At 33.4% G+C, this 20,817-nt stretch overlaps 1 protein-coding gene across 3 annotated transcripts; it reads left to right on the forward strand.

The window, feature by feature from the left end:
- The first annotated feature begins 3,550 nt into the window (after positions 1–3,550).
- Positions 3,551–20,253, forward strand: LOC107878638. 3 transcript variants are annotated; one of them, XM_016725698.2, is made up of 17 exons: positions 3,551–3,952; positions 4,044–4,107; positions 5,717–5,825; positions 6,969–7,031; positions 7,587–7,684; positions 8,685–8,751; positions 8,882–8,953; positions 10,125–10,286; positions 11,179–11,252; positions 11,346–11,443; positions 12,553–12,660; positions 15,541–15,638; positions 15,997–16,134; positions 16,768–16,815; positions 18,058–18,172; positions 19,047–19,147; positions 19,755–20,253. In XM_016725698.2, exons 1-17 carry the CDS (start codon positions 3,883–3,885, stop codon positions 19,839–19,841), a joined length of 1,572 nt encoding a protein of 523 aa, XP_016581184.2. In that variant the 5' UTR covers positions 3,551–3,882; the 3' UTR covers positions 19,842–20,253. The 3 variants fall into 3 exon arrangements, with proteins under 3 accessions (XP_016581184.2, XP_016581185.2, XP_016581187.2); XM_016725699.2 differs by lacking the exons at positions 3,551–3,952; positions 4,044–4,107 and adding an exon at positions 4,266–5,473; XM_016725701.2 differs by lacking the exons at positions 3,551–3,952; positions 4,044–4,107; positions 5,717–5,825; positions 6,969–7,031 and adding an exon at positions 7,194–7,261.
- Positions 20,254–20,817: the final 564 nt, after the last annotated feature.

Genomic DNA, 20,817 nt, shown 5'->3' on the forward strand with positions numbered 1-20,817 from the left:
TTCACAAATTGAAACACAAAAAGTTTTCACGATAGTAATCAAGTTTTGAGTTTTACTTCGGGCAATTTTGATTACACTAAATTAGGTTTTAGTGAAAATCGATCAAAGCAGCGGAACGACCCTGAAAAATTGAAGATTTTAATAGAAGCTTTTGCTGCTAAAAATCAAGTTTCTGACATGCAAATGAAAGATCAAGGTAAAATTGAACAAATCCCTAAATCCCCGTCGGAGCAGGTATTATTTTCGCAACTAATTCGTAAATGGTGATTCATATAAGTGGTTCGTTTAACTAGTGATTCATATTAGTGATTCATATAATAACAGATTAATAGATTAACTGGTTACTTGATGATTCATATTTTTTGTTTGGTGATTCATACGGGTGATTCATATTGGTGAACCAAATGCATCTATTTGTTCTCCCATATCAAAAAAACATGTATTAGTTTTGCTGGTGTATGTGCATTTTTGTGTGAGTTTTCTGTCAATACTTACCTCCACACATCAAATCATAATGAATCTGTCAGTACTTACCACCACACGTCAAGGTTCAATTTGTAGCTAGTTTACAAAAGAGCCAAATATGTGTGTATGCATGTATGTGTGAGAGAGAGAAACTCTTGTAATCTTTTTTATCAAAATTTAATCTCGACAATGATAAAAAATACAGTGACAATAAGCCAATAATACAACATGTATTTCCTTCAAAAGAACAAAAAATTGAAAGAGAAATGAAAATGAAAAATTCTGTAAGTAGACTTCTATAAAAGTAGAATCTATAAAGATACATCGTTTTGCTGAAGACACATAGCAAACACCAAAATGCAAACAATACTGGAATACCTGGACTCCTGGAGAGAAAGGAATGACAAAAGAAAAGGTTAGTTAACAGCGAGATCAATTAAGGGCATAATAAACATATCACGCGTCAAAGCAAGCCCAAGTTTAGAATTCTCCATTACCATTATATTTAATCGTGCTTCCTCTCTACAAATGAATTCTCAGACAACAACCTCTAACATATAAGAAAAATCTGTATAAATTTTCAAGAAAGTAGAAGTAAAGTATATGCAGAAACAAAATTTAATTATTTTGACAAACAAATAAAGATGGCATGATGGAAAAACATACTATATGCCCATACCAATCAACGGGGAATATATTTAGCCATGTAAATATGTTTACTTTAGGGCCTATGCTTTCTAGGAGTTTCTTAGCTCTAGTAGGAGACTTTTATGACAACACAAAGTTAGAGAGCTTCTAGAGCTCTTATAGTTTTGGTTTAATATGCTGGTTTGAGATGAAATTTTAATTGGATAATTATGGTTAATGCGGATTCATACAGCCGATCCCAACTTATTTAGGACCGAGGCCTAATTGTTGTTTATACAAATAAACTCAAGACCTGCTTATTACATGAGCTAAAATCAGCAGGCAACCATAGTGAATCATCTATATACTCCATTATTAAGGAGGCAATTCTCTTGGATAAGGCAAAGTTAGGAGCAAATCTAACCATGCGAATCATGATAAATCAAATAATGCTCCATGGACTCGACATATATGTAGAAATTGTTTAAACTCTTGTAAGGAAAGAATCACAAAAAGCTGGCAGATATCCCTAGCATCACTTTAAATAAGAACACAGGATTCTCATATTTAAGTGTTAATTTACTGATCTCATAATGTAGAAGAGATCTGACTCGCATAAGGCCTAACATTTGAATCACCAATATGAATCACCATTTATATGAATATCCAATTACATGAATAACCAGCTATATGAATCACCAACATGAATCACCATTTATATGAATATCCACTCACAAGAATAATTAGGTATTTGTATCACTTATATGAATCACCAGTTATATGAATCACTTGTTATTTTCATCAACAGTCACATAAATCACCAATATGAATCACCAACTACATGCATCACTAATTACATGAATCATCAGTTACATAAATCACCAATATCAATCACCATTTATATGAATCACTAACTATATGAATTAACAATTGCATGAATCATCAGTTACATTAATCACCAAATTAAAAACCCAGTTATATGAATAACCTACTATATGAATCAACAATTAACTAATATACAAAACATTTCTCTTTTAATGTAAACAGAATATATCAAGTTATAAGCATCACCAATATGAATCACCATTTATATGAAACACCAGTTATATGCATCACCAATATGAATCACCAGTTACATGAATCACTAGTTATATGCATCACCAATATGAATCACCAGTTATACGAATATGTTATATGAATCACCAGTTATTTGAAACACCATTTATATGCATCACCAATATGAATCACCAGTAATATGAAACACAAGTTATATGAATCACCAGATATATGAATCACCAAATAATCATATTTACATAAATCCCTGAATCTTTGTGCATTGTATGCAGAACTAGATTTCAAGTGGAGGCATATTTGTGTAGATGTATCAAAGTGATACATATGAGTTTCAGATGTATCACTATGATACACCTGTTATCAGATAGTTAAAAAAAATCTGCAAATCAACTTACCATCATACACATGACTTTGCCTCGTTCAAAATCTGAAGAAAAGGTTTCATAGCCATATCATTATGAATCTCCAACGCTGATAAATTGCCTTAAACAACGTATTTGGCATGAATTGTTTTCAGAGAAATGCCAATTTTCAATTGAATTGATATGACGTCCATTAAATCGCGGTACGATGTTTTTTTATGAATTACAATACCGTTGATCCGATAGTTATCGTACCTTATTTTTTAAACCCATTCCCCGAAATGACACAACAACACTGTCACGAATTTCACTGAAGATTATCAAAAATTTTAGAAGGAAGATCAATTTTTCCCTCAAAATTCAAAAAAATTGATCTTGTAATCTGATATGGTCCAAAAATATTGGTTTGCTTCAACTTTTAGCTCTTGTTGAATGAAATTGTGTTTTTAACGCTTTGCAACTGTTTTGCCGTGATTTGCGTTGTTGAAATTAGAGAAATCCTATTACTTCCTTAAATAAAGATCTGATTTGTTTCATATGTATCACCTTTTTATATGTATCACCACTTAATATATGTATTACCATTTAAAAAATCTGAGATAGGATGTAATTAATAAAATAATTGAGCTTTTATGTAATATCAGTTAAACATTCAGGAATTTATGTAAGTTAGTCTTGGCCCTTACCATGTCCACCATGGCAGAACTAGTAGTGTCCAATAATATTCATCCTACTCCTACCAGCGGCCCAATTTACTACATTTACCATTAAAAGTGAATTGAAAGATTAATGACTTATAAGCTAAAAATTAAAAGTAAAAAATTGATAACAATTAATTTTGATTTTTGATATTTTTTAAATTTCAAGTAAATTACTTAAAATATTTTATAATTTGTTAATCACTTTTAAAAATTAAAAATATTTAAAAAATAAAAATAATTAAAAATAAGTTAATTCAAACACTCTCTAAACAGCTAAAAAGTACAGTATTATACTATACTCTTTCCATAGTCAAATATAATATCAATTCTAACTCCAACTCAAAAAATTAAAATGATTATTTTTATGATAAAACTCTGCCTAAAAGAAGAAGCGAAAAAGCACATAAATCTCCGGTGAATGGAGAAAACTCAATGGCTAATTCCTTATGCTTAATGTGTACCTTGAAAAAAAAAAAAAACACAGTAAACGACGCTGCACACCCAGTGTGCCGTGCGTGAGTGAGTGTTGTGCAAGTAAACAACAGTACGTTTCAAAAACGAATTCACCACCTCTTTTGTACTCTCTCATCTTTTTTTTTCTCACCCTCTGCTGAAACAAATTTTTCTGTGTGCCCAAAAAAATTACACCAACGATGGTGGAAGAGTACTCAGTGGATCCAGCTCAGTTACTGGAAGCAGCTACTGACTTTGCGTATCAACCTGGTACTACTATTTCTTCTTTATTTCCTTTTCCCTCTTTTGTACTACTACTAATAACCAAATTGTTTAATTAATTTTGTTGTGTTATCATCAGGCGCAAATTCCGATGCTTCTGCTCAAGACTTTCTCAATCGTTTTCCTCTTCCAGCTATTATCAGGTATTGTCAGGCCCTTTGTACACGTGTTTTCAGCCTACAAGCCCTTTGTACACGTGTTTTCAGCCTACAATATGTGTGATAGCGTATTTGCTTGACGTAATTGTTTTTGATATCTATTGGAAATAAAGGTACACGTCATCCTATGCGGACCTCACTTGTGTGATTACACTGGGTATATTGTTCTTGTGTGTAATAGGCTGGTAGAGTTTGAAACTTAAATGCTCCTTCCTGAAGTTTGTGCAATAATCTATGGAGATTTGTAGTTCTTTGTTGTTAAATGAAATGTTAAAACTAATTGAAAGTACTGTATATTATTACAAATTTATACATTTAATTTAGTTAGTAGTAGTAGTGTAGTATCTTATTCTTCAATTTCGCTGCTATCTACTATAAATTACAAATTTTTTTGCATTTAATTTAGTTAGTAGTAGTAGAGTAGGTTCTTATTCTTCAATTTCACGTGAAGAGGAGGGGCATGGATGCCCCGGTCCGTAGGTGTGAGAGGCTAGCGTTGGATGGTTTTAGACGGGGTAGAGGTAGACCGAAGAAGTACTGGGGTGAGGTGATTAGGCGGGACATGGAACAGTTACAGCTCACCGAGGACATGACCCTAGATAGGAAGGTCTGGAAGATGCGAATTACGGCAGAGGATTAGGGCCAGTTCGGGTCGCTAGTGTAGGGAATTAATTGGTGGGGGTGTATTCCTGTTATGATTCTGTATTCAGTGTTTCGTGTTCCGTGTTCCATGTTTATTACGAATCTGTGTGCTTTCCTCTGCTTTATATTCCTGCATTCCTGCTTTACTCTTTTTTATATTCCCTATGGGTGCCGTATCTATGTTATGTCATCTGCTGCTATGCTGTACTATGTGTTTGTGTGATATCTCGTGACTTGAGCCGGGGGTCTTTCGGAAACAGCCTTTCTACTTCATCAGAGGTAGAGGTATGGACTGCGTACATCTTACCCCCCCAGACCCCACTAAGTGGGAATACACTGGGTTTGTTGTTGTTGTCACTGCTACGTACTATAAATTACAAATTTTTGCATTTAATTTCGTTAGTAGTAGTAAAGTAGGATCTTATTCTTCAATTTCACGGCTACGTACTATAAATTGCAAACTTTTGCATTTGATTTAGTTCGTAATCACTTAAGTGTCTTAATCTTCAATTTCATTGCTATGCTACCTGCTACTTTATTTTCTCTGTGTATCTTGCTATTTTGTTATCGTTTTTTTCCTTTCAATCTTGCTTTGATAACACTTCTTTTGAGCTGGGGGCCGTGTAAGAAGCAGCTTATCTACCCTACCAAGGTAGGGTATGTCCATACGTCATACCCTATACGAACTCGACTTCTGGGATCACATTGGGTATGTTGTTGTTTTTATTGAACAGAATTAAAACAATCTTTGAGAAAACTAAAGTCTAAGAAAAACTTGTTCGAGTCTTTTTGGAACGTAGGGAGTATTTAATTTTGTCTGTTTTAAAGAAGAGGGATTAAATTGAAGTGATCCTGCTGGCTTGAATTTTGCCTTACCATTCACCCTTGTGGTTTAGGGAGCTTTAGTTTTGAACTATTGGCTTGCTGATTGTGAACTTTGAATTGCTTGCAGTGCTTTGCAAACAAAAGCAGATTACCCTGGCCTAGAAAGTGCTTTGGTTGATTGTTTAGAAAGGGTTTTCAAAACAAGATATGGAGCATCACTCATTCCACACTACATGGTATGTCAATAATGCTAGTACTAAATAAGCTAAGTTTAATCTCTATATTGGAATGAGTTTTATGTTGGTCTGTTATCACAAGTGTATGGAGTATGTGCCAGCTATTTGGTTATTTACAGATTAGACCATATTTTTGCGGGGAATGTGAAGCATTAGATTGATAAATTTTGCCTTTAGAGTTAAAATACGTTTAAGGAACTTTTGGGTTATATCTTGTAGAGAGCAAAGGGGAAGCGCTTACTCACAATGAGCGAGGAAGTTTTACAAAATCTAATCAACACTCACATGTTATTAGTTTTTGTTTTTGGAGCGTATGAGGAAGTTGGTTGCTGTCATGTGATATAGACAGCTATAAGTTTTTAAAACCAACTTAAAGCTTTAGGGGTACAACTTCCTTTCTAAAGCAACATAAGGATTATGGAATATAAAAGGTTTGTTTTCTTGCTGTTCATTCTGCTTCCAGCTCTTTGAATGGTGCTTTATCTTATAATCATTTTACCTTCTGTCCATAACTGATCTAAAAGCATCCTGATTAATAGTGATCAAGAATGATTTTCTCTTTTACAGAAGTTCTGTTCATTATCAACACGTATACTATGCCCACTATTTTCACTGATTTGACTTTTTTGTTAAGACTACAAAGACCAAAAAAGGAACTTAAAATGGAATGAAAAAATAGAGAAGGAAGTAAACATCATAAAATGTTTAGAAGAGACTTTTTTAGAAAACTAGAAGCAGAAGCATTTTGATAACCATATCCATTGGAGTGTTGGTTTACAGAAATCAAACAAAACCTTTTTACGAAAGCGAAAATGATTTAAAAAGTTGAACAACTAATGTCTCCCCCAAAAAATTCTTTTTCAAAATCTTTTCAGAAAATCTAGGCCTTTCAATATTGAGCCAAAACCAAATCCAGAGAACTGATCTTAGTTAGCAATGAGGTAATAGATTTGGAATTTATCCGTGCAGGCATCCTTTATGTGGTCTTTCAGAGCTAGTCAATCGTAGGCCAATGTATGATAATAGTTTATTCCCTTATCCATATCCATGCAACATTTATACTTACTCTTATGCGTGTCCATCATAATAAATTTTGAGGTAAATCATTCCTTTTTCTAAATTTCTTGGTCTGCTTCGTTGTAGGCATTTGTTACTGTCGGTTTGGGTGCAGAGTCTCAGAAAGTCAGACGTTTAGCATGCCAAACAGTAAGTGCTTCTATGATAATTTCAAGTCTTTTCTTTTGTTAATATGTGCCTCTGAGGTAAATTTTAGATCTTGAATCCTACTGTTTTTCCAGTTTCCGTCCAATTGAGACCCTTTCTGTATGAATGATTATTTGTCCTGAAAAAATGTAGTTAATTCTGTAGGATGAGCTGGGTGTATGAGAGAACTGAATAGTGATGAAAACTGGATTCAAAAGCTCTCATATTTCCATGTAGGTGTCTCTGGATATTTTAAGCAGGATTGATGTTAATCTGAAGTTGACAACTTAGCAAGTTAGACTTCTCTTCTTATGAGGAACATAATATGTGAAGTAGTTAGTGGAATTGCTGAATGTTCTAATATGCGTTGCTACGCATTCTTATTGTGCTGGAGAATTCACTAATTGTTGTATAAATTTCCCATCTTGTTCTCCTCATTGTGTGCTCCATGTCATTCTAATTTTAGCTGTCTTTGCCTAACTTGCTGAAAACTATGAATGTGGGCAATCTCTTTGTGATCTCCAAGTTTGAGTCTCATGCAGTAGTAACCATGTACAGGTATCTTGCCTGTTGGACAATGTTGATGAAGCCGTTGTCATACAGCTAATTCATGAGTATGGAGTTTATCAACTTTTGCTTAATTGCCTCATTAGTGGGTAAGTCACCATGCACTTTGTTACCATACGCTATCACTGACCAAACTGTATAATTTTTGTTTGCTTTGTGGAGATAGCCTTGTTAGATGTACTGATCCTGCTGTGGTCTGGCCTTTTTGTAGCAGTTGATTTGATTTCACATGCTTCTTTGAGAGTCAATTTGTCTGTGCTTCTGCCTGTGTAGTTTTGGACACCACATGTTATTCTTGCCCCTTTAACTGTCATATAGTGTTCATTCTAAGAGAATATAGTTGGTCATGAGTAGAAAAATAATACGTACATGGGTTTGATTAGGTTACTAACTGTTCTCTTTTGTCGTTTCATATTATCTGCAACCATGATATGTTTTATTAATGTACTGAACCAGGTAATATGGCCTCTTTCCAATTCTGCTTCTTTGATTAGAAGTATTTTTCTTTTTGAAATTTAATCGGGTCGTGCGGATGAATGGTTCTTGTATTACCTACATGTCTTCAATTTGGTAACACATTGTTGAATGTGTTGTTTAGTTGGGATTCTATGCAACCTTGGAAACAGAAATGTTGATACTTGTGACAATATTTCTTGTCAACGACAAAATCTTGAATGAAAAACTATTATTTTTATATTTCTCTTTTAACTTTTTTCTGAGCCATGTCCTCAGGACTTCTCATCTTCCTGAATAGCTTTATCAGTCAGTTTTGGGCTCCCATATGGAGGTTGCTAGTGAACTAATTTTTTAATGCCATGCTGCTTATGTTTTAGAACCTGTCATATTTTACTACAACATTCTTTAGTTCCTCACATCCTAGTGGAGAGGCTTTATTGGCTTAAATGTGAGTGATTTTCTGCACTACGTGCTTGTTGTGTCTTCCTATAGTAGAATTTTATGTCCTCACTATTTATGCTAACATGTGATTAGTGCACAGCAACAACAAAAGTATGCACCCCAAAATCACTTCTTTTTCCGCTTCTAGAAGTTGGGTCTGCTTTAAGTCATGTACGGTTATTCTTCTGGCAGGGATGAGGAAGTTGCTGCAGCATCTACAGATGCAATTAGGAAACTGGCGAGCCATTCAAAAGGCATTGTATGTACTATGTAGTTATCTGTTTCTTATCTTGGTCAATGCACATACATTTCTCCGTGCCTTTGGTGATAATTTGACCAGATATTTTGGAAATAAGGATCTCTTTTGAATCTGATAATATTTTCTGAAGGATATCATATTTCCTGGAAGTGGCAATGAAGCGACAAACCTCGTGAACTTGGCAACCAACTGTTCACCTCTGGTATGTTTTTTTCTACTGGATGGTAAAAGTTCTGTGTTCCTTTTGATAGATAACGTGCTCTATGCGACGAGCAACTCTCTTCTGAAATTAGTGCAGCACATAAGCCATGTTGACATAAATTTGAAAAACCATGTGTTTTATCCAATGAGCAGTTCTCTTTTGAATTTAGTGCTTTACTTTATGTCATGTTGAGACAAATCGCTATAGTTGCTATCCAATTAATCATAGCGTATGAACTTGTTCTTAAATAAAGAAGCTATGAGACCAAGATACTACTCTTAATCTCTATATACTAGCAAGGAGCCTTAGCGCAGTGGTAGGAGTTCCTACCATGTGACTAGTAGGTCACGAGTTCAAGTCTAGCGAACATTCTCTTGCAAAAATGCAATGTAAAGCTACATAAATTTTCCCAACATAGTCTGGCGCTTCCTTGCACACCCACATAGTGGGAGTTTAGTATACTAGGTTTCCCTTTATACTACTAGTAAAGCACCAACCCCTTAAGCTATAAATTCCTTTGTCATACATTCATGTTTTAATGCAAACTTGCTCCAATTCCTGTTTCTCGAGGAAAGATGAGGCTAAATTAGTGGTTCTACTTCATTCTGCTTTCTATTCTTTTACCCACCATACTTGTTATTTTTTCTAATTTTGGTGGCGCTTCTCCAACTTTTTCACTTTAGTTTATAGTTTATACCAAGAGAATCATACTTCAGAAATATCTTTTCAAATCCAAACTTGGTTGTAATTTTGCGTCAATTGCGCATAAAATTTACATTTATCTGATTTAACCAGAAATTATAACTATCACTATCTGTTACTCTATTTTGCTCTGGATGTAATTGAGCCGGTGCCCTGGTGTGTCTACTTTGATTATAGAACCTTTCGTACTAATAAGAAAGGTCCTACAACAACATATCCCGTATAGTCCCGCCAAAGTATAGAGGTCAAAAAAGAGGAAATAATGTAACTAAAGTGGAACCGAATGTCGGTGGACATGATGGCTCTTAATTCATCTTTCTTTTTTTTTTTCTTTTTTTGGAAACTGGTATTTTATGGTTCTTAATTCATCTGAACCTCATTGATCTGTGGTATGCTTTTGTCCTCCTCTATCAATTGTTCTATTATCTCATTGAAAGTACTTTGGCGTTTCATTTTGCTAAATCCTCAGGGAAGAGTTAGAGTTTTAGCCTTGATAGTGAAGTTATTCTCCATTTCCAATTCTGTGGCGTCAAGAGTCTACAATTCAAATCTTCTTAGCCTGCTGGAGGCAGAAATTAGCAATTCAAGTGATACATTAGTCACTCTGAGCAGCTTGGAACTCCTATATGAGGTTTGCTTCTTCTAGTTAGTTATAAAATTTTCCTCTACATGTGATCATTGCAGTTGCTTTTCGTTTGTAACTTCATACAGTCTTATCAGCTATTTTGGATACTTTTTGTTCATCTGTGGTTGAACATATCATAGGGCTTTTATTTGTTTGAGAAAAACTCAGTCCCATGTCATATAAATTTTGCACTCTTCACGCGAAGTATCAACTCTATACCTGTTTGACATAACTCAAAGAGCATGTAGAATAAACTTCTTTTTAGCAGAATAACATATGCTGAACCTGAGCCATAAATATCTAGTGGTATTAGTTATGTGTCCATTTCTTAGAATATCAAACTTTTCTTTATGCCAAGCACTTGATGTTCTCTTTTTCCTTAGCCATTTAGAAATTTTACTCTTTGTGCCTTACCTACTTTTCTGAGGTGTGGGCCCATAGTCTATAGTAAACATCGAAGAAAATGAAAATATAAGGTAAGATACTGAGAAGATAAGGCAGAGAACTAGGGTTAGGTATTTACCCAAAGCTAAATTTTTCTTCCTTGCCTTTAACACCATATGAAAACTTAGCAGCATCTTTAGATGTGGAGGAAAGGTAGTTAACACTTGCAGTTTCAACAGAAAAAAAAATCAGTTTCAAATGGTGGCTAACACTTGGAAGTTTCCTATTAATTTAAGAGCTTTTTCCTGAATATGTTCTTCTTTCTCTAGCTATTGGGGCTCTATTTGTGACATATATATGAAATACTCTCCTTTTGTTTGGGTGTGTGTGTTTGCGTGCTAAGCTGCTATATTTTTTATTCTACAATTACTTATAATCACTTACTACACTTTTCGTCAATTGGTTTCTGATTGATGTTGTATTTCTTTTTCTTGTATGTGCTGGGTGAATGAAGTTGGCTGATGTTCAGCACAGCACTGAGTTCTTGTCAAGGACTAAGCTTCTCCAAATTCTTACTTCTATTATTAGGTCTACACATGAGAATTGCTGCTTATGATTCTGAGTTTGATGTTCTAGTCATTCAATGATTCTAACTGTCGTATTCCTCCCTATCTTCTCTAGTGATGTTTCTGCTGAATCGATTTTGCGATCAAGAGCAATGATGATAACTGGAAGGCTGATGGCTAGGGAGAATGCCTTTGTGTTCATAGATGAATCTGGTAATACTCACATATACTTCTTCTAAGTCTTAATTGTCAGCCAAATTTGTTGTTGAAATTTAATAACTTTACAATTTGTAGGTATGTGGATTGAGCATTAGAGTTATCATTTTTTATTAGCTTATCACTAGTTTGCTGAATAAGACATGTACGCGGCTTTGATGTTTTATTCAGGTTTTCTGCTGCATAATTAATGGACCTGTGAGTGGGTCCAAGTAGAGTTCTTTTCATCAATTAATTCAATATCTGATTCAAGCCCACCATGTATGTTAGGTACAAAATTCTCGTATACAAGAAAATTAGCTTCGCGGTTTGGCATGTTTTAATTATAGAAGAGCTCAATTTCATCCTCAAAATATTTGGTGTATTCTAGGTAAGGAAATACCTATGTCCAAAGTATATAGGCATGCTTTGGTTTTCCGAAAGAATTCGGGCAGTCCAATATTGTGACACCCTCAGGCAATGGATGGCCGACCAAAATTTTATAAACCCTTTTGGTAGCTTACATAATTTAGATAGGATGACTATATGATAATTGCCTGTAACTTGAAATTGGGTTGCACTTAAACTTATAATACGGAATTACAAGTGTGGGAATTTGGTTGACCAAAAGTTGGCTCTGGTACCAGGCAAATGAAACTAAGCATGAAACTCAAAACCTCAAGGCCCATTAAGGTAGGACGTCAATGGCCTAAGACCATTAGAAACATCAGTCGGAAGCCCATTTTCCATCCATTTGGAATAACAGAACTCAACAGGTTTTAATGCATGCGCGGTAGAAGTGGTATAACAACTGCTGTTTGATTTAAGTATTTACGATTTGTTTTGAGTAGGAAGGTTATATCACATAATCGCTTTAGCATAATTAATTCCTTGCTTGGTATTTCTTTCTTCCCGATTGATGTGTAAGTTAACAAATCATTAACAAAAGAGGATAGGGTCTCATTATGTGGTATGTTTTCTATTTAGTTTTCTGGTACCACGTCGTTTCTTGAAATATATCCTACCTTATCTTTTGTTGTTCTACTGGCGGTTTACTTGCTTACATAATAACACTTTGGCAGGTGGGAAAAATCATATTTGACTGAAAATCTTTTTTTGCCTTTCAGGTTGTAGAAATCTTGTTTCTGCCATTGACAGAAGATTAGATTTGTCAGAAAGTCAAAATGCAGATGAATGTGAATGTGCTCTCGAAGCATTGGGACAAATTGGATTGTGTAAGTTTCTAATTTTTCTATATTTACTAGATATCGAAGGCCCGTGCTAGCACGGACTCAATATATATTATTTTTTAGTCTCAATTTATATGATACAAATAAAATTTTGATAATTAATTATATTTTAAATATTTTTTAGATATTTTAAGTTGTTAACTATTGTAATTTATAATAGTTTTTTGGCATTATAATTTACTATTTTAAGTTTTTAGCCATTATAATTTATAATACTCTCTCTGTCCAAAATTTTGTAGCATTGATAGTCTATTATATTTTTAGAATAATTTAAATTTTTAATTACTGAAATTTATACTACTTTTTCTTCTATTTCAATTTAAGTGACATTGATATAATTTCTAGAGTCAATCAAATATCACGATTGAAGTCGCGAAGTAGACATGTCTTATCATAATAACTTATTAGAAGTGATACAATAAAATTAGTATAAAAAATAGTTGTGAAAAAAATTTAAGCGGGCCTCATATAAGATGTCAAGTTAATTTAAAGCATCAAAAGTTAATTTATCTTTTTTTTGTTTATTTTATTTTTATTAAATATTTTTTTTAATATTTAGATGACTCGTAATAATTAATTAGGGATAAAATAGTAAAATTACGGTTGAAACAGCTGAAGCAAACATGTCATAAATGTCTATTTTACTTTTTTTATCAAATATTATTAATTTTTTAATACGTAAACGACATATAACAATCAATTAGGAAATAACTTATTAGAAGTGGTATAACAAAATTAATATAAAAAATAGTTTTGAAAAAAATTTAGATAGGCCTTATATAAGATGTCAAGTTAGTTTAAAACTTCAATAGTTTGTTTATCATTTTTTTTGTTTATCATTTTTTCTATTTATTTTATCTTTTTTATTAAATAGTATTAATTTTTTTAATACTTAAATGACTTATAGTAATTAATTAGGGATGAAATAATAAAATTACGGTTGAAGCAATTGAAGTAGACATGTCATAAATGTCTATTTTATTTTTTTGTTAAATATTATTAATTTTTAATACTTAAATGACTTATAATAATTAATTAGAGGTAATATAGTAAAATCATGGATTAATACTTAAATGACCTATAGTAATTAATTAGGGATGAAATAGTAAAATTACGATTGAAACAGCTGAAGCAAGCATGTCATAAATGTCTATTTTATATTTTTGTTAAATATTATTAATTTTTTAATACCTAAATAACATATAATAATTAATTAGGGGTGATATGGTAAAATCACGAAGGAAGCAGGCATGACGACCGCCTCCTGCTTCTCTTCACACTTCTATGTATACTAGATATCGAAGGCCCGTGATATGTTATTTTTTACTTAATTTATATGATACAAATAAAATTTTGATAATTAATTATCTTTTAAATATTTTTTAGATATTTTAAATTGTTAGCTATTGTAATTTATAATAGTTTTTTGGCATTATAATTTACTATTTTAAGTTTTTAGCCATTATAATTTATAATATTCTCCATGTCCAAAGTTTTGTAGCATTGATAGTCTATTATATTTTGAGAATAATTTAAGTTTTTAATTACTGAAATTTATAATACTTTTTCTTCTATTTCAATTAAAGTGACACTGGTATAATTTCGAGAGTCAATCAAATATCACGATTGAAGTCGCGAAGTAGACATGTCTTAAATGACTCATAATAACTTATTAGAAGTGATACAATAAAATTAGTATAAAAAATAGTTGTCAAAAAAATTTAAGCGGGCCTCATATAAGATGTCAAGTTGATTTAAAACATCAATAATTAATTTATCTTTTTTTGTTTATTCTATTTTTTTATTAAATATTTTTTTAATATTTAATTGACTCATAATAATTAATTAGGGATAAAATAGTAAAATTAAGGTTGAAACAACTGAAGCAAACATGTCATAAATGTCTATTTTACTTTTTTTTTTATCAAATATTATTAATTTTTTAATACGTAAATGACATATAATAATCAATTAGGAAATAACTTATTAGAAGTGGTATGACAAAATTAATATAAAAAATAGTTGTGAAAAAAATTTAGACAGGCCTTATATAAGATGTCAAATTAATTTAAAATTTCAATAGTTTGTTTATCATTTTTTTTGTTTATTATTTTTTTTATTAAATATTATTAATTTAATATTATTATTATTATTATTATATTTTATAATAATAATAATAAATATCTATTTTATATTTTTGTTACATATTATTAATTTTTTAATACCTAAATGACATATAATAATTAATTAGGAGTGGTATGGTAAAATCACGGAGGAAGCAGGCATGACGACCGCCTCCTGCTTCCAAGCCTCTTCTATATATTAGAATGTCCAAGTGTTGTTGCTCAATATCTCCTTGACAGAAGAATACCTTGAACTGCATTAATTTCGTCAAAAACTTTAAATAGTTCAAGCAATTTTTATTGAAGCTTTCTTTAAATTAATGATTACACCTTGTACTTGTGACCTCTTTTGATTTTTTGGAGATTAGCTTACAGTTTGAGCCTTAGTTATTTTTTAAGTTCTTGAACAAAGTAGTGTGTTCTGTAAGTGTGCATGACAATAGTCCTAGAGTATCGAACTGTCCTCAGGTCTTTCCCCTTTTTTTTTTGAGAAGGTAAAAGGCTTTCCATTGATGTCAAAACAGTACAACATCATCAAACCCAAAATAAGAGATAAAAAGACGAAGAAAAGATTAGACTAGGCTGACTAATATAGCCTCAGTATACATGATGAGTTTAAAAAGCCTCTAGAATTGTCTCAACTTCCCCTATGTATTCCATTTTACACCAAGAAGCTAACAAAGTAAACAACTAAACTTGATCTTTCTGATTTGGTCGGTTAATCATTCTTGACATCTTGCAGCCAGCAAAGGTGCAGCATTTATTCTCTCAGGTGCACAACCTGCAGGAAGACATGTGATTTATGCAGCTTTTGATCGGCAACAGCATGGTAAACAGCTGGTAAGCACATCTTTTTTTGCTGACATTTTTGCGCTGCTATAAAAGTTGAATTTGAGACTCCTTAGGGAGCGCTTTGACTATAAAAGTTGAATTTGAGACTCCTTAGGGAGCGCTTTAACTATGTTATTCCCTTTCCATTTGCACAACCTCAATGTTATGAATGTTGTGTGATGATGTCAACTTTTATTGTATTCTAATATAATTCAGCAAGAAGCAAACAGGAACATATTAATTATCTTATCTATTGCTTAAATTCTGTGTGGAACTCATGCAGACTCCACTTCATGATTTTAAGAGAGTCAGGAATTTGTGACCGACATAATCTTGACTTGAGACTTCCTTTGAATGCAAAAAACAGGCGTCATTGCATGCTTTGGCAAACATTGTAGGAGAAACTCGCGCAGAAAATGATGTATTGCTGGATGGTGATGCAGAGCAGAATCTTCGGCGCCTGATCTATGAAACAGCTTCCAAGACTTCAAAGCTGACTCCTTCAGTGAGTTTAATTTTTGTGTGACGTCTGGCTTTATGATAAAAACCCTACTCAAGGTGGGGGGTGGGGGTGGAGGTGGAGGAAATTGAGAGACGGGGTAAAAAGTGGATTATAAAAGAAAGGAAAACATGTGAAATGCCTTACCCTGGTGGGTTGATGAGCTTTTATTGCGATTTGATGTGCATGAACCTGTTGTGTTTAGCATTAATAGCCTGTTTGGCCAAGCTTTTGGGATGCCAACCGTGCTTATTCTAGAGAGTTGAGGGGCCAAGCTTTTAGTAACAAAATAAGTTCTATTGAGTAGTAGTAGAAGGCTATTTTTCAGAAGCTAAAGAGAGTAGATTTTCTCCAAAAGCACTTTTGGAACCCCGACCATACTATCCTGATATTGGTTAAAATGCTTAGTTGATTGGAGAACACATACTCCTACTCTCCAAAAGTACTTTTTTGATAAACTCTTCTAGAAAAACACACTTTTTAAAATAAGCAGATTTTCAAAGTTTGTCCATATTGCTACAAGTCTTCAAATAATTCTTTGAGTTTTTCCTAATATAATTTCTTGACGGGATGGTTTCTTACTGGTCTATTCGTTACCATTGGTTACTTATATGAATTGTTCCTTTTGAGTTGTGACAGGGTCTCCTCTTATCAGTACTTCAACAGGATTCAGAAATTCGTAAGGCGGTGAGATATATCTCTGCAGCTAATGACTTGCATCATCTCACAAAGAGAAGCAGTTTGATGCAAATCCTCATTTTAAAATTTACTATTTGAAGTAGCTCTTTGTCTATTCCTTCCTACTTAGCTATCTCTATGGGAAAGTTCTTTTAATTCCTCTTACCTAGCTATCTCTATGGGAAATTTTAATTCTTTTAGGTGGTGCAGTAAGATGTGTGATGTATGTCAACTGTGTCAACTTAATTTGAATTTTTCAAGTGTAGAGGAACAATGGCTATAAAAAAAATATTCTATTCTTATATGTTCATTCATGTGCTTTCTGTAGAGTACCATTTCATGATGCTGGAGATGATGTTCCTCTTAGAAACAAATTATGAAGCAGGCAATATCTATGATTTTTCTTTTTGAAAAAAATAAAGGACAAAGAATCCATAAAACAACTATCTTAAAATAGATTGCCAACTTTGAAAAAGTCATTTCACTGCATAACCATTTGAATATACCTTTACATTGTTAAAGTACAAACCAAGCTTGTCTCTGTGGTTTTCAATCTTTCCTGATTGGTATTATTGTTTAGTAGCTTTTGAGAATATAATTTAAGTAAATAAAATGGTGCTCTGTGAAGCAACTTAAAGTCATTTCACTGCATAACCATTTGAATATACCTTTACATTGTTAAAGTACAAACCAAGCTTGCCTCTGTGGTTTTCAATCTTTCCTGATTGGTATTATTGTTTAGTAGCTTTTGAGAATATGATTTAAGTAAATAAAATGGTGCTCTGTGAAGCAACTTAAGCTTTTGTATGAGATGATCACCTGCTTCAACAACATTAATATATGTTTGAGTTCGGCACCTTTTATTAAAAAAGAATTTCCATGTGCTCGACTCATCAAAAATAATCAAGCCCTCTCGTGAGGTGTGGTTGAGAATATAATTGAGTCGATAAATATGTGCTCTTTAACAAATTACACTTTTAGATGAGATGGTCACACACTTCAACAACAATTTTTTTGTGATCCCCTCATTATTAGTAGTTGTTTTTTGGTTTGGTTAAATTATGTTGTCTTCTGGTTCTTCAGTTGTATTTCAGTATTGTCTTGTGGTGACTTCATTTACTATATGTTGAATCTTTCACATCTTTAATGATCAGGACATCTTCCTTTAGATCTTCTTGCTCAATTTGGTATCTGTTTTCCTCATTTTGGTGTTAGCATTACTAAAGGTCAGTATCTTCTTATGTTTTACAGGGCTATAGAGTGATAACTGGATTAGTGATGCGACCTTGGTACCTGATGGAGGTTATCTCCCGACGAGAAATAGTAGATATAGTAACGGATGCATTTACAGAGACAGAAAAGATAGGTTTGCATGATGACATCCAATTTGCTTGACAGTATACACAAACATTGTTTTTGTGAATACAAGTATATGCTGTTTACATATCTAAATGTGGTTATTTGATGACATCTTTTTGGCATTATCTCTGATTGGTCGTGTCTTCACCTGAAGGACTTCTTGGCTACTGCATTTTCTCATTCAACCTTGCCCATGTTTCATGTGAACTGAAAGTTAGTTAGTTACTTGTTTTAATCCTTTACCTGGATAATTCCTTCAACAAATATTGTCTATAAATTACCATATCTCCGTACTACAATAGTTGATCAGCTATTGATTTTTTAACTCACCATGCTAAGCCGGGCGTTGACTTATGGGATTGAAAGATCATCCTCGCTTAGGCCTTGATTAAAGCTCTATGCGTCCTCATGTATATCTTAATCTGTATTCTATCGTAAAGCTGTAATTATTTCGCGTAGTACATGCTCTTTTTCACAAAATTATATTTTTAAAATTAGAGAATATTTATGTTTTAATTCTGTTACGTGCATGAACTTCCTTTCCAGTTATTTAGAGATTCAGAATCACCTAAAATTGAACTTTGGGGTCAGTTGCAACATTTCTTCTTTTTGTTTTGATCACGAGTTCTTTTCATAAAAGAAAACTCTCAATGGCTCACGTAGATAAAGGGCTGAGGATTTAGCTTTTAAGCGAACTAATTGAAGGGCGAAAAATGCAGCAGCTGCAATCACATGGCCCAAACACAGTATCTTCTTTCCCCAAATTATGCCACAATTATCTTTATGACATGGTTTAACTACCTGAAGAGGTATTATATGGTGAGAGAATAGCTGTGAACTTTCCTCTAGTTTGGCTTTTCCTGAAGTTAATTAATTTTCAGGTATGGAAGCTAGACACAAATGTTGCCAGTCAATCTACAAAGGTTTCACTTCAGCTAGTAAAGTGGCCACTGATGATGCGCTTTCGGGTATAGCTACTAAGGTGCGTCTTTCCTGATTTAGATCACTTGTGTTCAAATTTATACTGATTTACTTATGGTTCATTGTGGCTGCTGAGATTGGATAAGTCTTAGAGTTCCCTGTTATAGAAGTCTGACGTGTCCTTATTTCACCCTTGTATATACATATATGTATACCTACTTACTATAGATGTAGACGAACATGCAGGTTTCCAACCTACTTTTGCATTTTCTTTTTCTTTGTGTGTATCACAGGTGAATTTGCTTATCTATCTATTTATTTATTGATTGATAAAATAAGGTGTTTCGTTAAGTGAATTTGCCTATTTATATTGTCAACTGCATGGAAAATTTAAGAATGAGACTAGCCCTTTGGCGATGTAGGACTAGCCAAGGCCGAATTGAACGCAAGACGCACACATCCTTCATCTTTCTCCCAACCTTCTTGTAGGGGATAGAAGAAGGTCGCAGTACATTCTTTCCTGAAACATGTCCGGGGACTGATAGCCCAGTGACATAGTGTTAGTTTGATTGATGATTCGTTATTTTCATTTCCTTTCCTCCGCCTGTTGATAGTGTGTGACTCTCTGATTTCATACATTTGTAATATAATGATGTGCTCTCCTGCAGCTGGAAGAAGCTATCAGAAGAGGCCCTTATCTAGGAAGAAAGCTTTCTGAAGCACAACCTGCAGTGATGACTGAACAGAGATTTTAGTCTTCTCAACAATCATAGTTGCTATCTACGAAGTGCTATTTCCAGCCTTGCTTGCTTCACTAAGATGTTAACCCCCGGTTCTATGTAGTGGATAACTTGCTTGCTCACTTGTAAAATGAGCCCCTTACTATAGGCAATCAGCAACGATGATATTTGGTGCTAACTGCTAAAGTTGGGTTTAGCTATTCGAGTTAAGAAGATCTCATTGACGAGACTGCGCTACTTTAATGTCTCATGCTGAATTGATAAATGCTTGAACTCAAGCTTGTTTATTTGAGCCAACGTTGAGCGAAAAAATATCAGTTGAATCTTGGTTTGCTTCACTATGTATTTTCTTTTTGGTAGGACTTTATATGCAAACTTGTAAATATTGAAGCGTGTGTGTGTAAATAATAAGGCTGCGTAGAAACAACATCTTGACCAAGAGGTCACGGGTTCCAGTCTTGGAAACAATCCCTAGTAGAAGTGCAAGGTAAGACTGTGTACTATAGACTCTTGTGATTGAGCCCTTTCTCGGATCCTGGACATAGCAGGAGAGATGCAAATCATTTTTCAACGTATATTACACTTTGATTAGTGCCGTTAATATATACACATATCAGTTAAAGAGAGGAGGAAGGAAATAAATTGAAAAGCAGTGGCATTAGCCAAACCATATTTGGAAACTCTGAGTTGTGATTTTCTGATCCTCAGGTGGTTGTTTTTTTTCAGTGTCAGAAGGTTGTCCTTCCATTGTTTTTTTTTGAGATGAAAAATTCTCGGTACAAGTGCATAAGTAGCTGACTTTAGAACTATTTAAACATTAGAGGCAGTTTTTAAAGTTCAGAGTAGAATCAAACTCAAACTTGAGTGTCTAAAAAGGGCAATTCGGTGCACTAAAAGCTCAGAGTATTGTATGCAGTCACAACCTCATCTTACATTTATGCGAGATATGTTTTCACGGCTTGAATCTGTGACCTCTTGATCACATGATATC

The sequence above is a fragment of the Capsicum annuum genome, chromosome 7 (genome assembly GCF_002878395.1).
Source record: "Capsicum annuum cultivar UCD-10X-F1 chromosome 7, UCD10Xv1.1, whole genome shotgun sequence".
NCBI classification, from domain to species: Eukaryota; Viridiplantae; Streptophyta; class Magnoliopsida; order Solanales; family Solanaceae; genus Capsicum; species Capsicum annuum.

Excerpts from the sequence above, each read along its gene's own strand:
- LOC107878638 (XM_016725698.2), top strand. The coding sequence starts at position 3,883 with ATGGTGGAAGAGTACTCAGTGGATCCAGCTCAGTTACTGGAAGCAGCT. Across the intron at positions 11,253-11,345 it reads ATTCTTACTTCTATTATTAG|TGATGTTTCTGCTGAATCGA; the intron begins GTCTACACATGA and ends TATCTTCTCTAG. Across the intron at positions 12,661-15,540 it reads ATTGGGACAAATTGGATTGT|CCAGCAAAGGTGCAGCATTT; the intron begins GTAAGTTTCTAA and ends GACATCTTGCAG.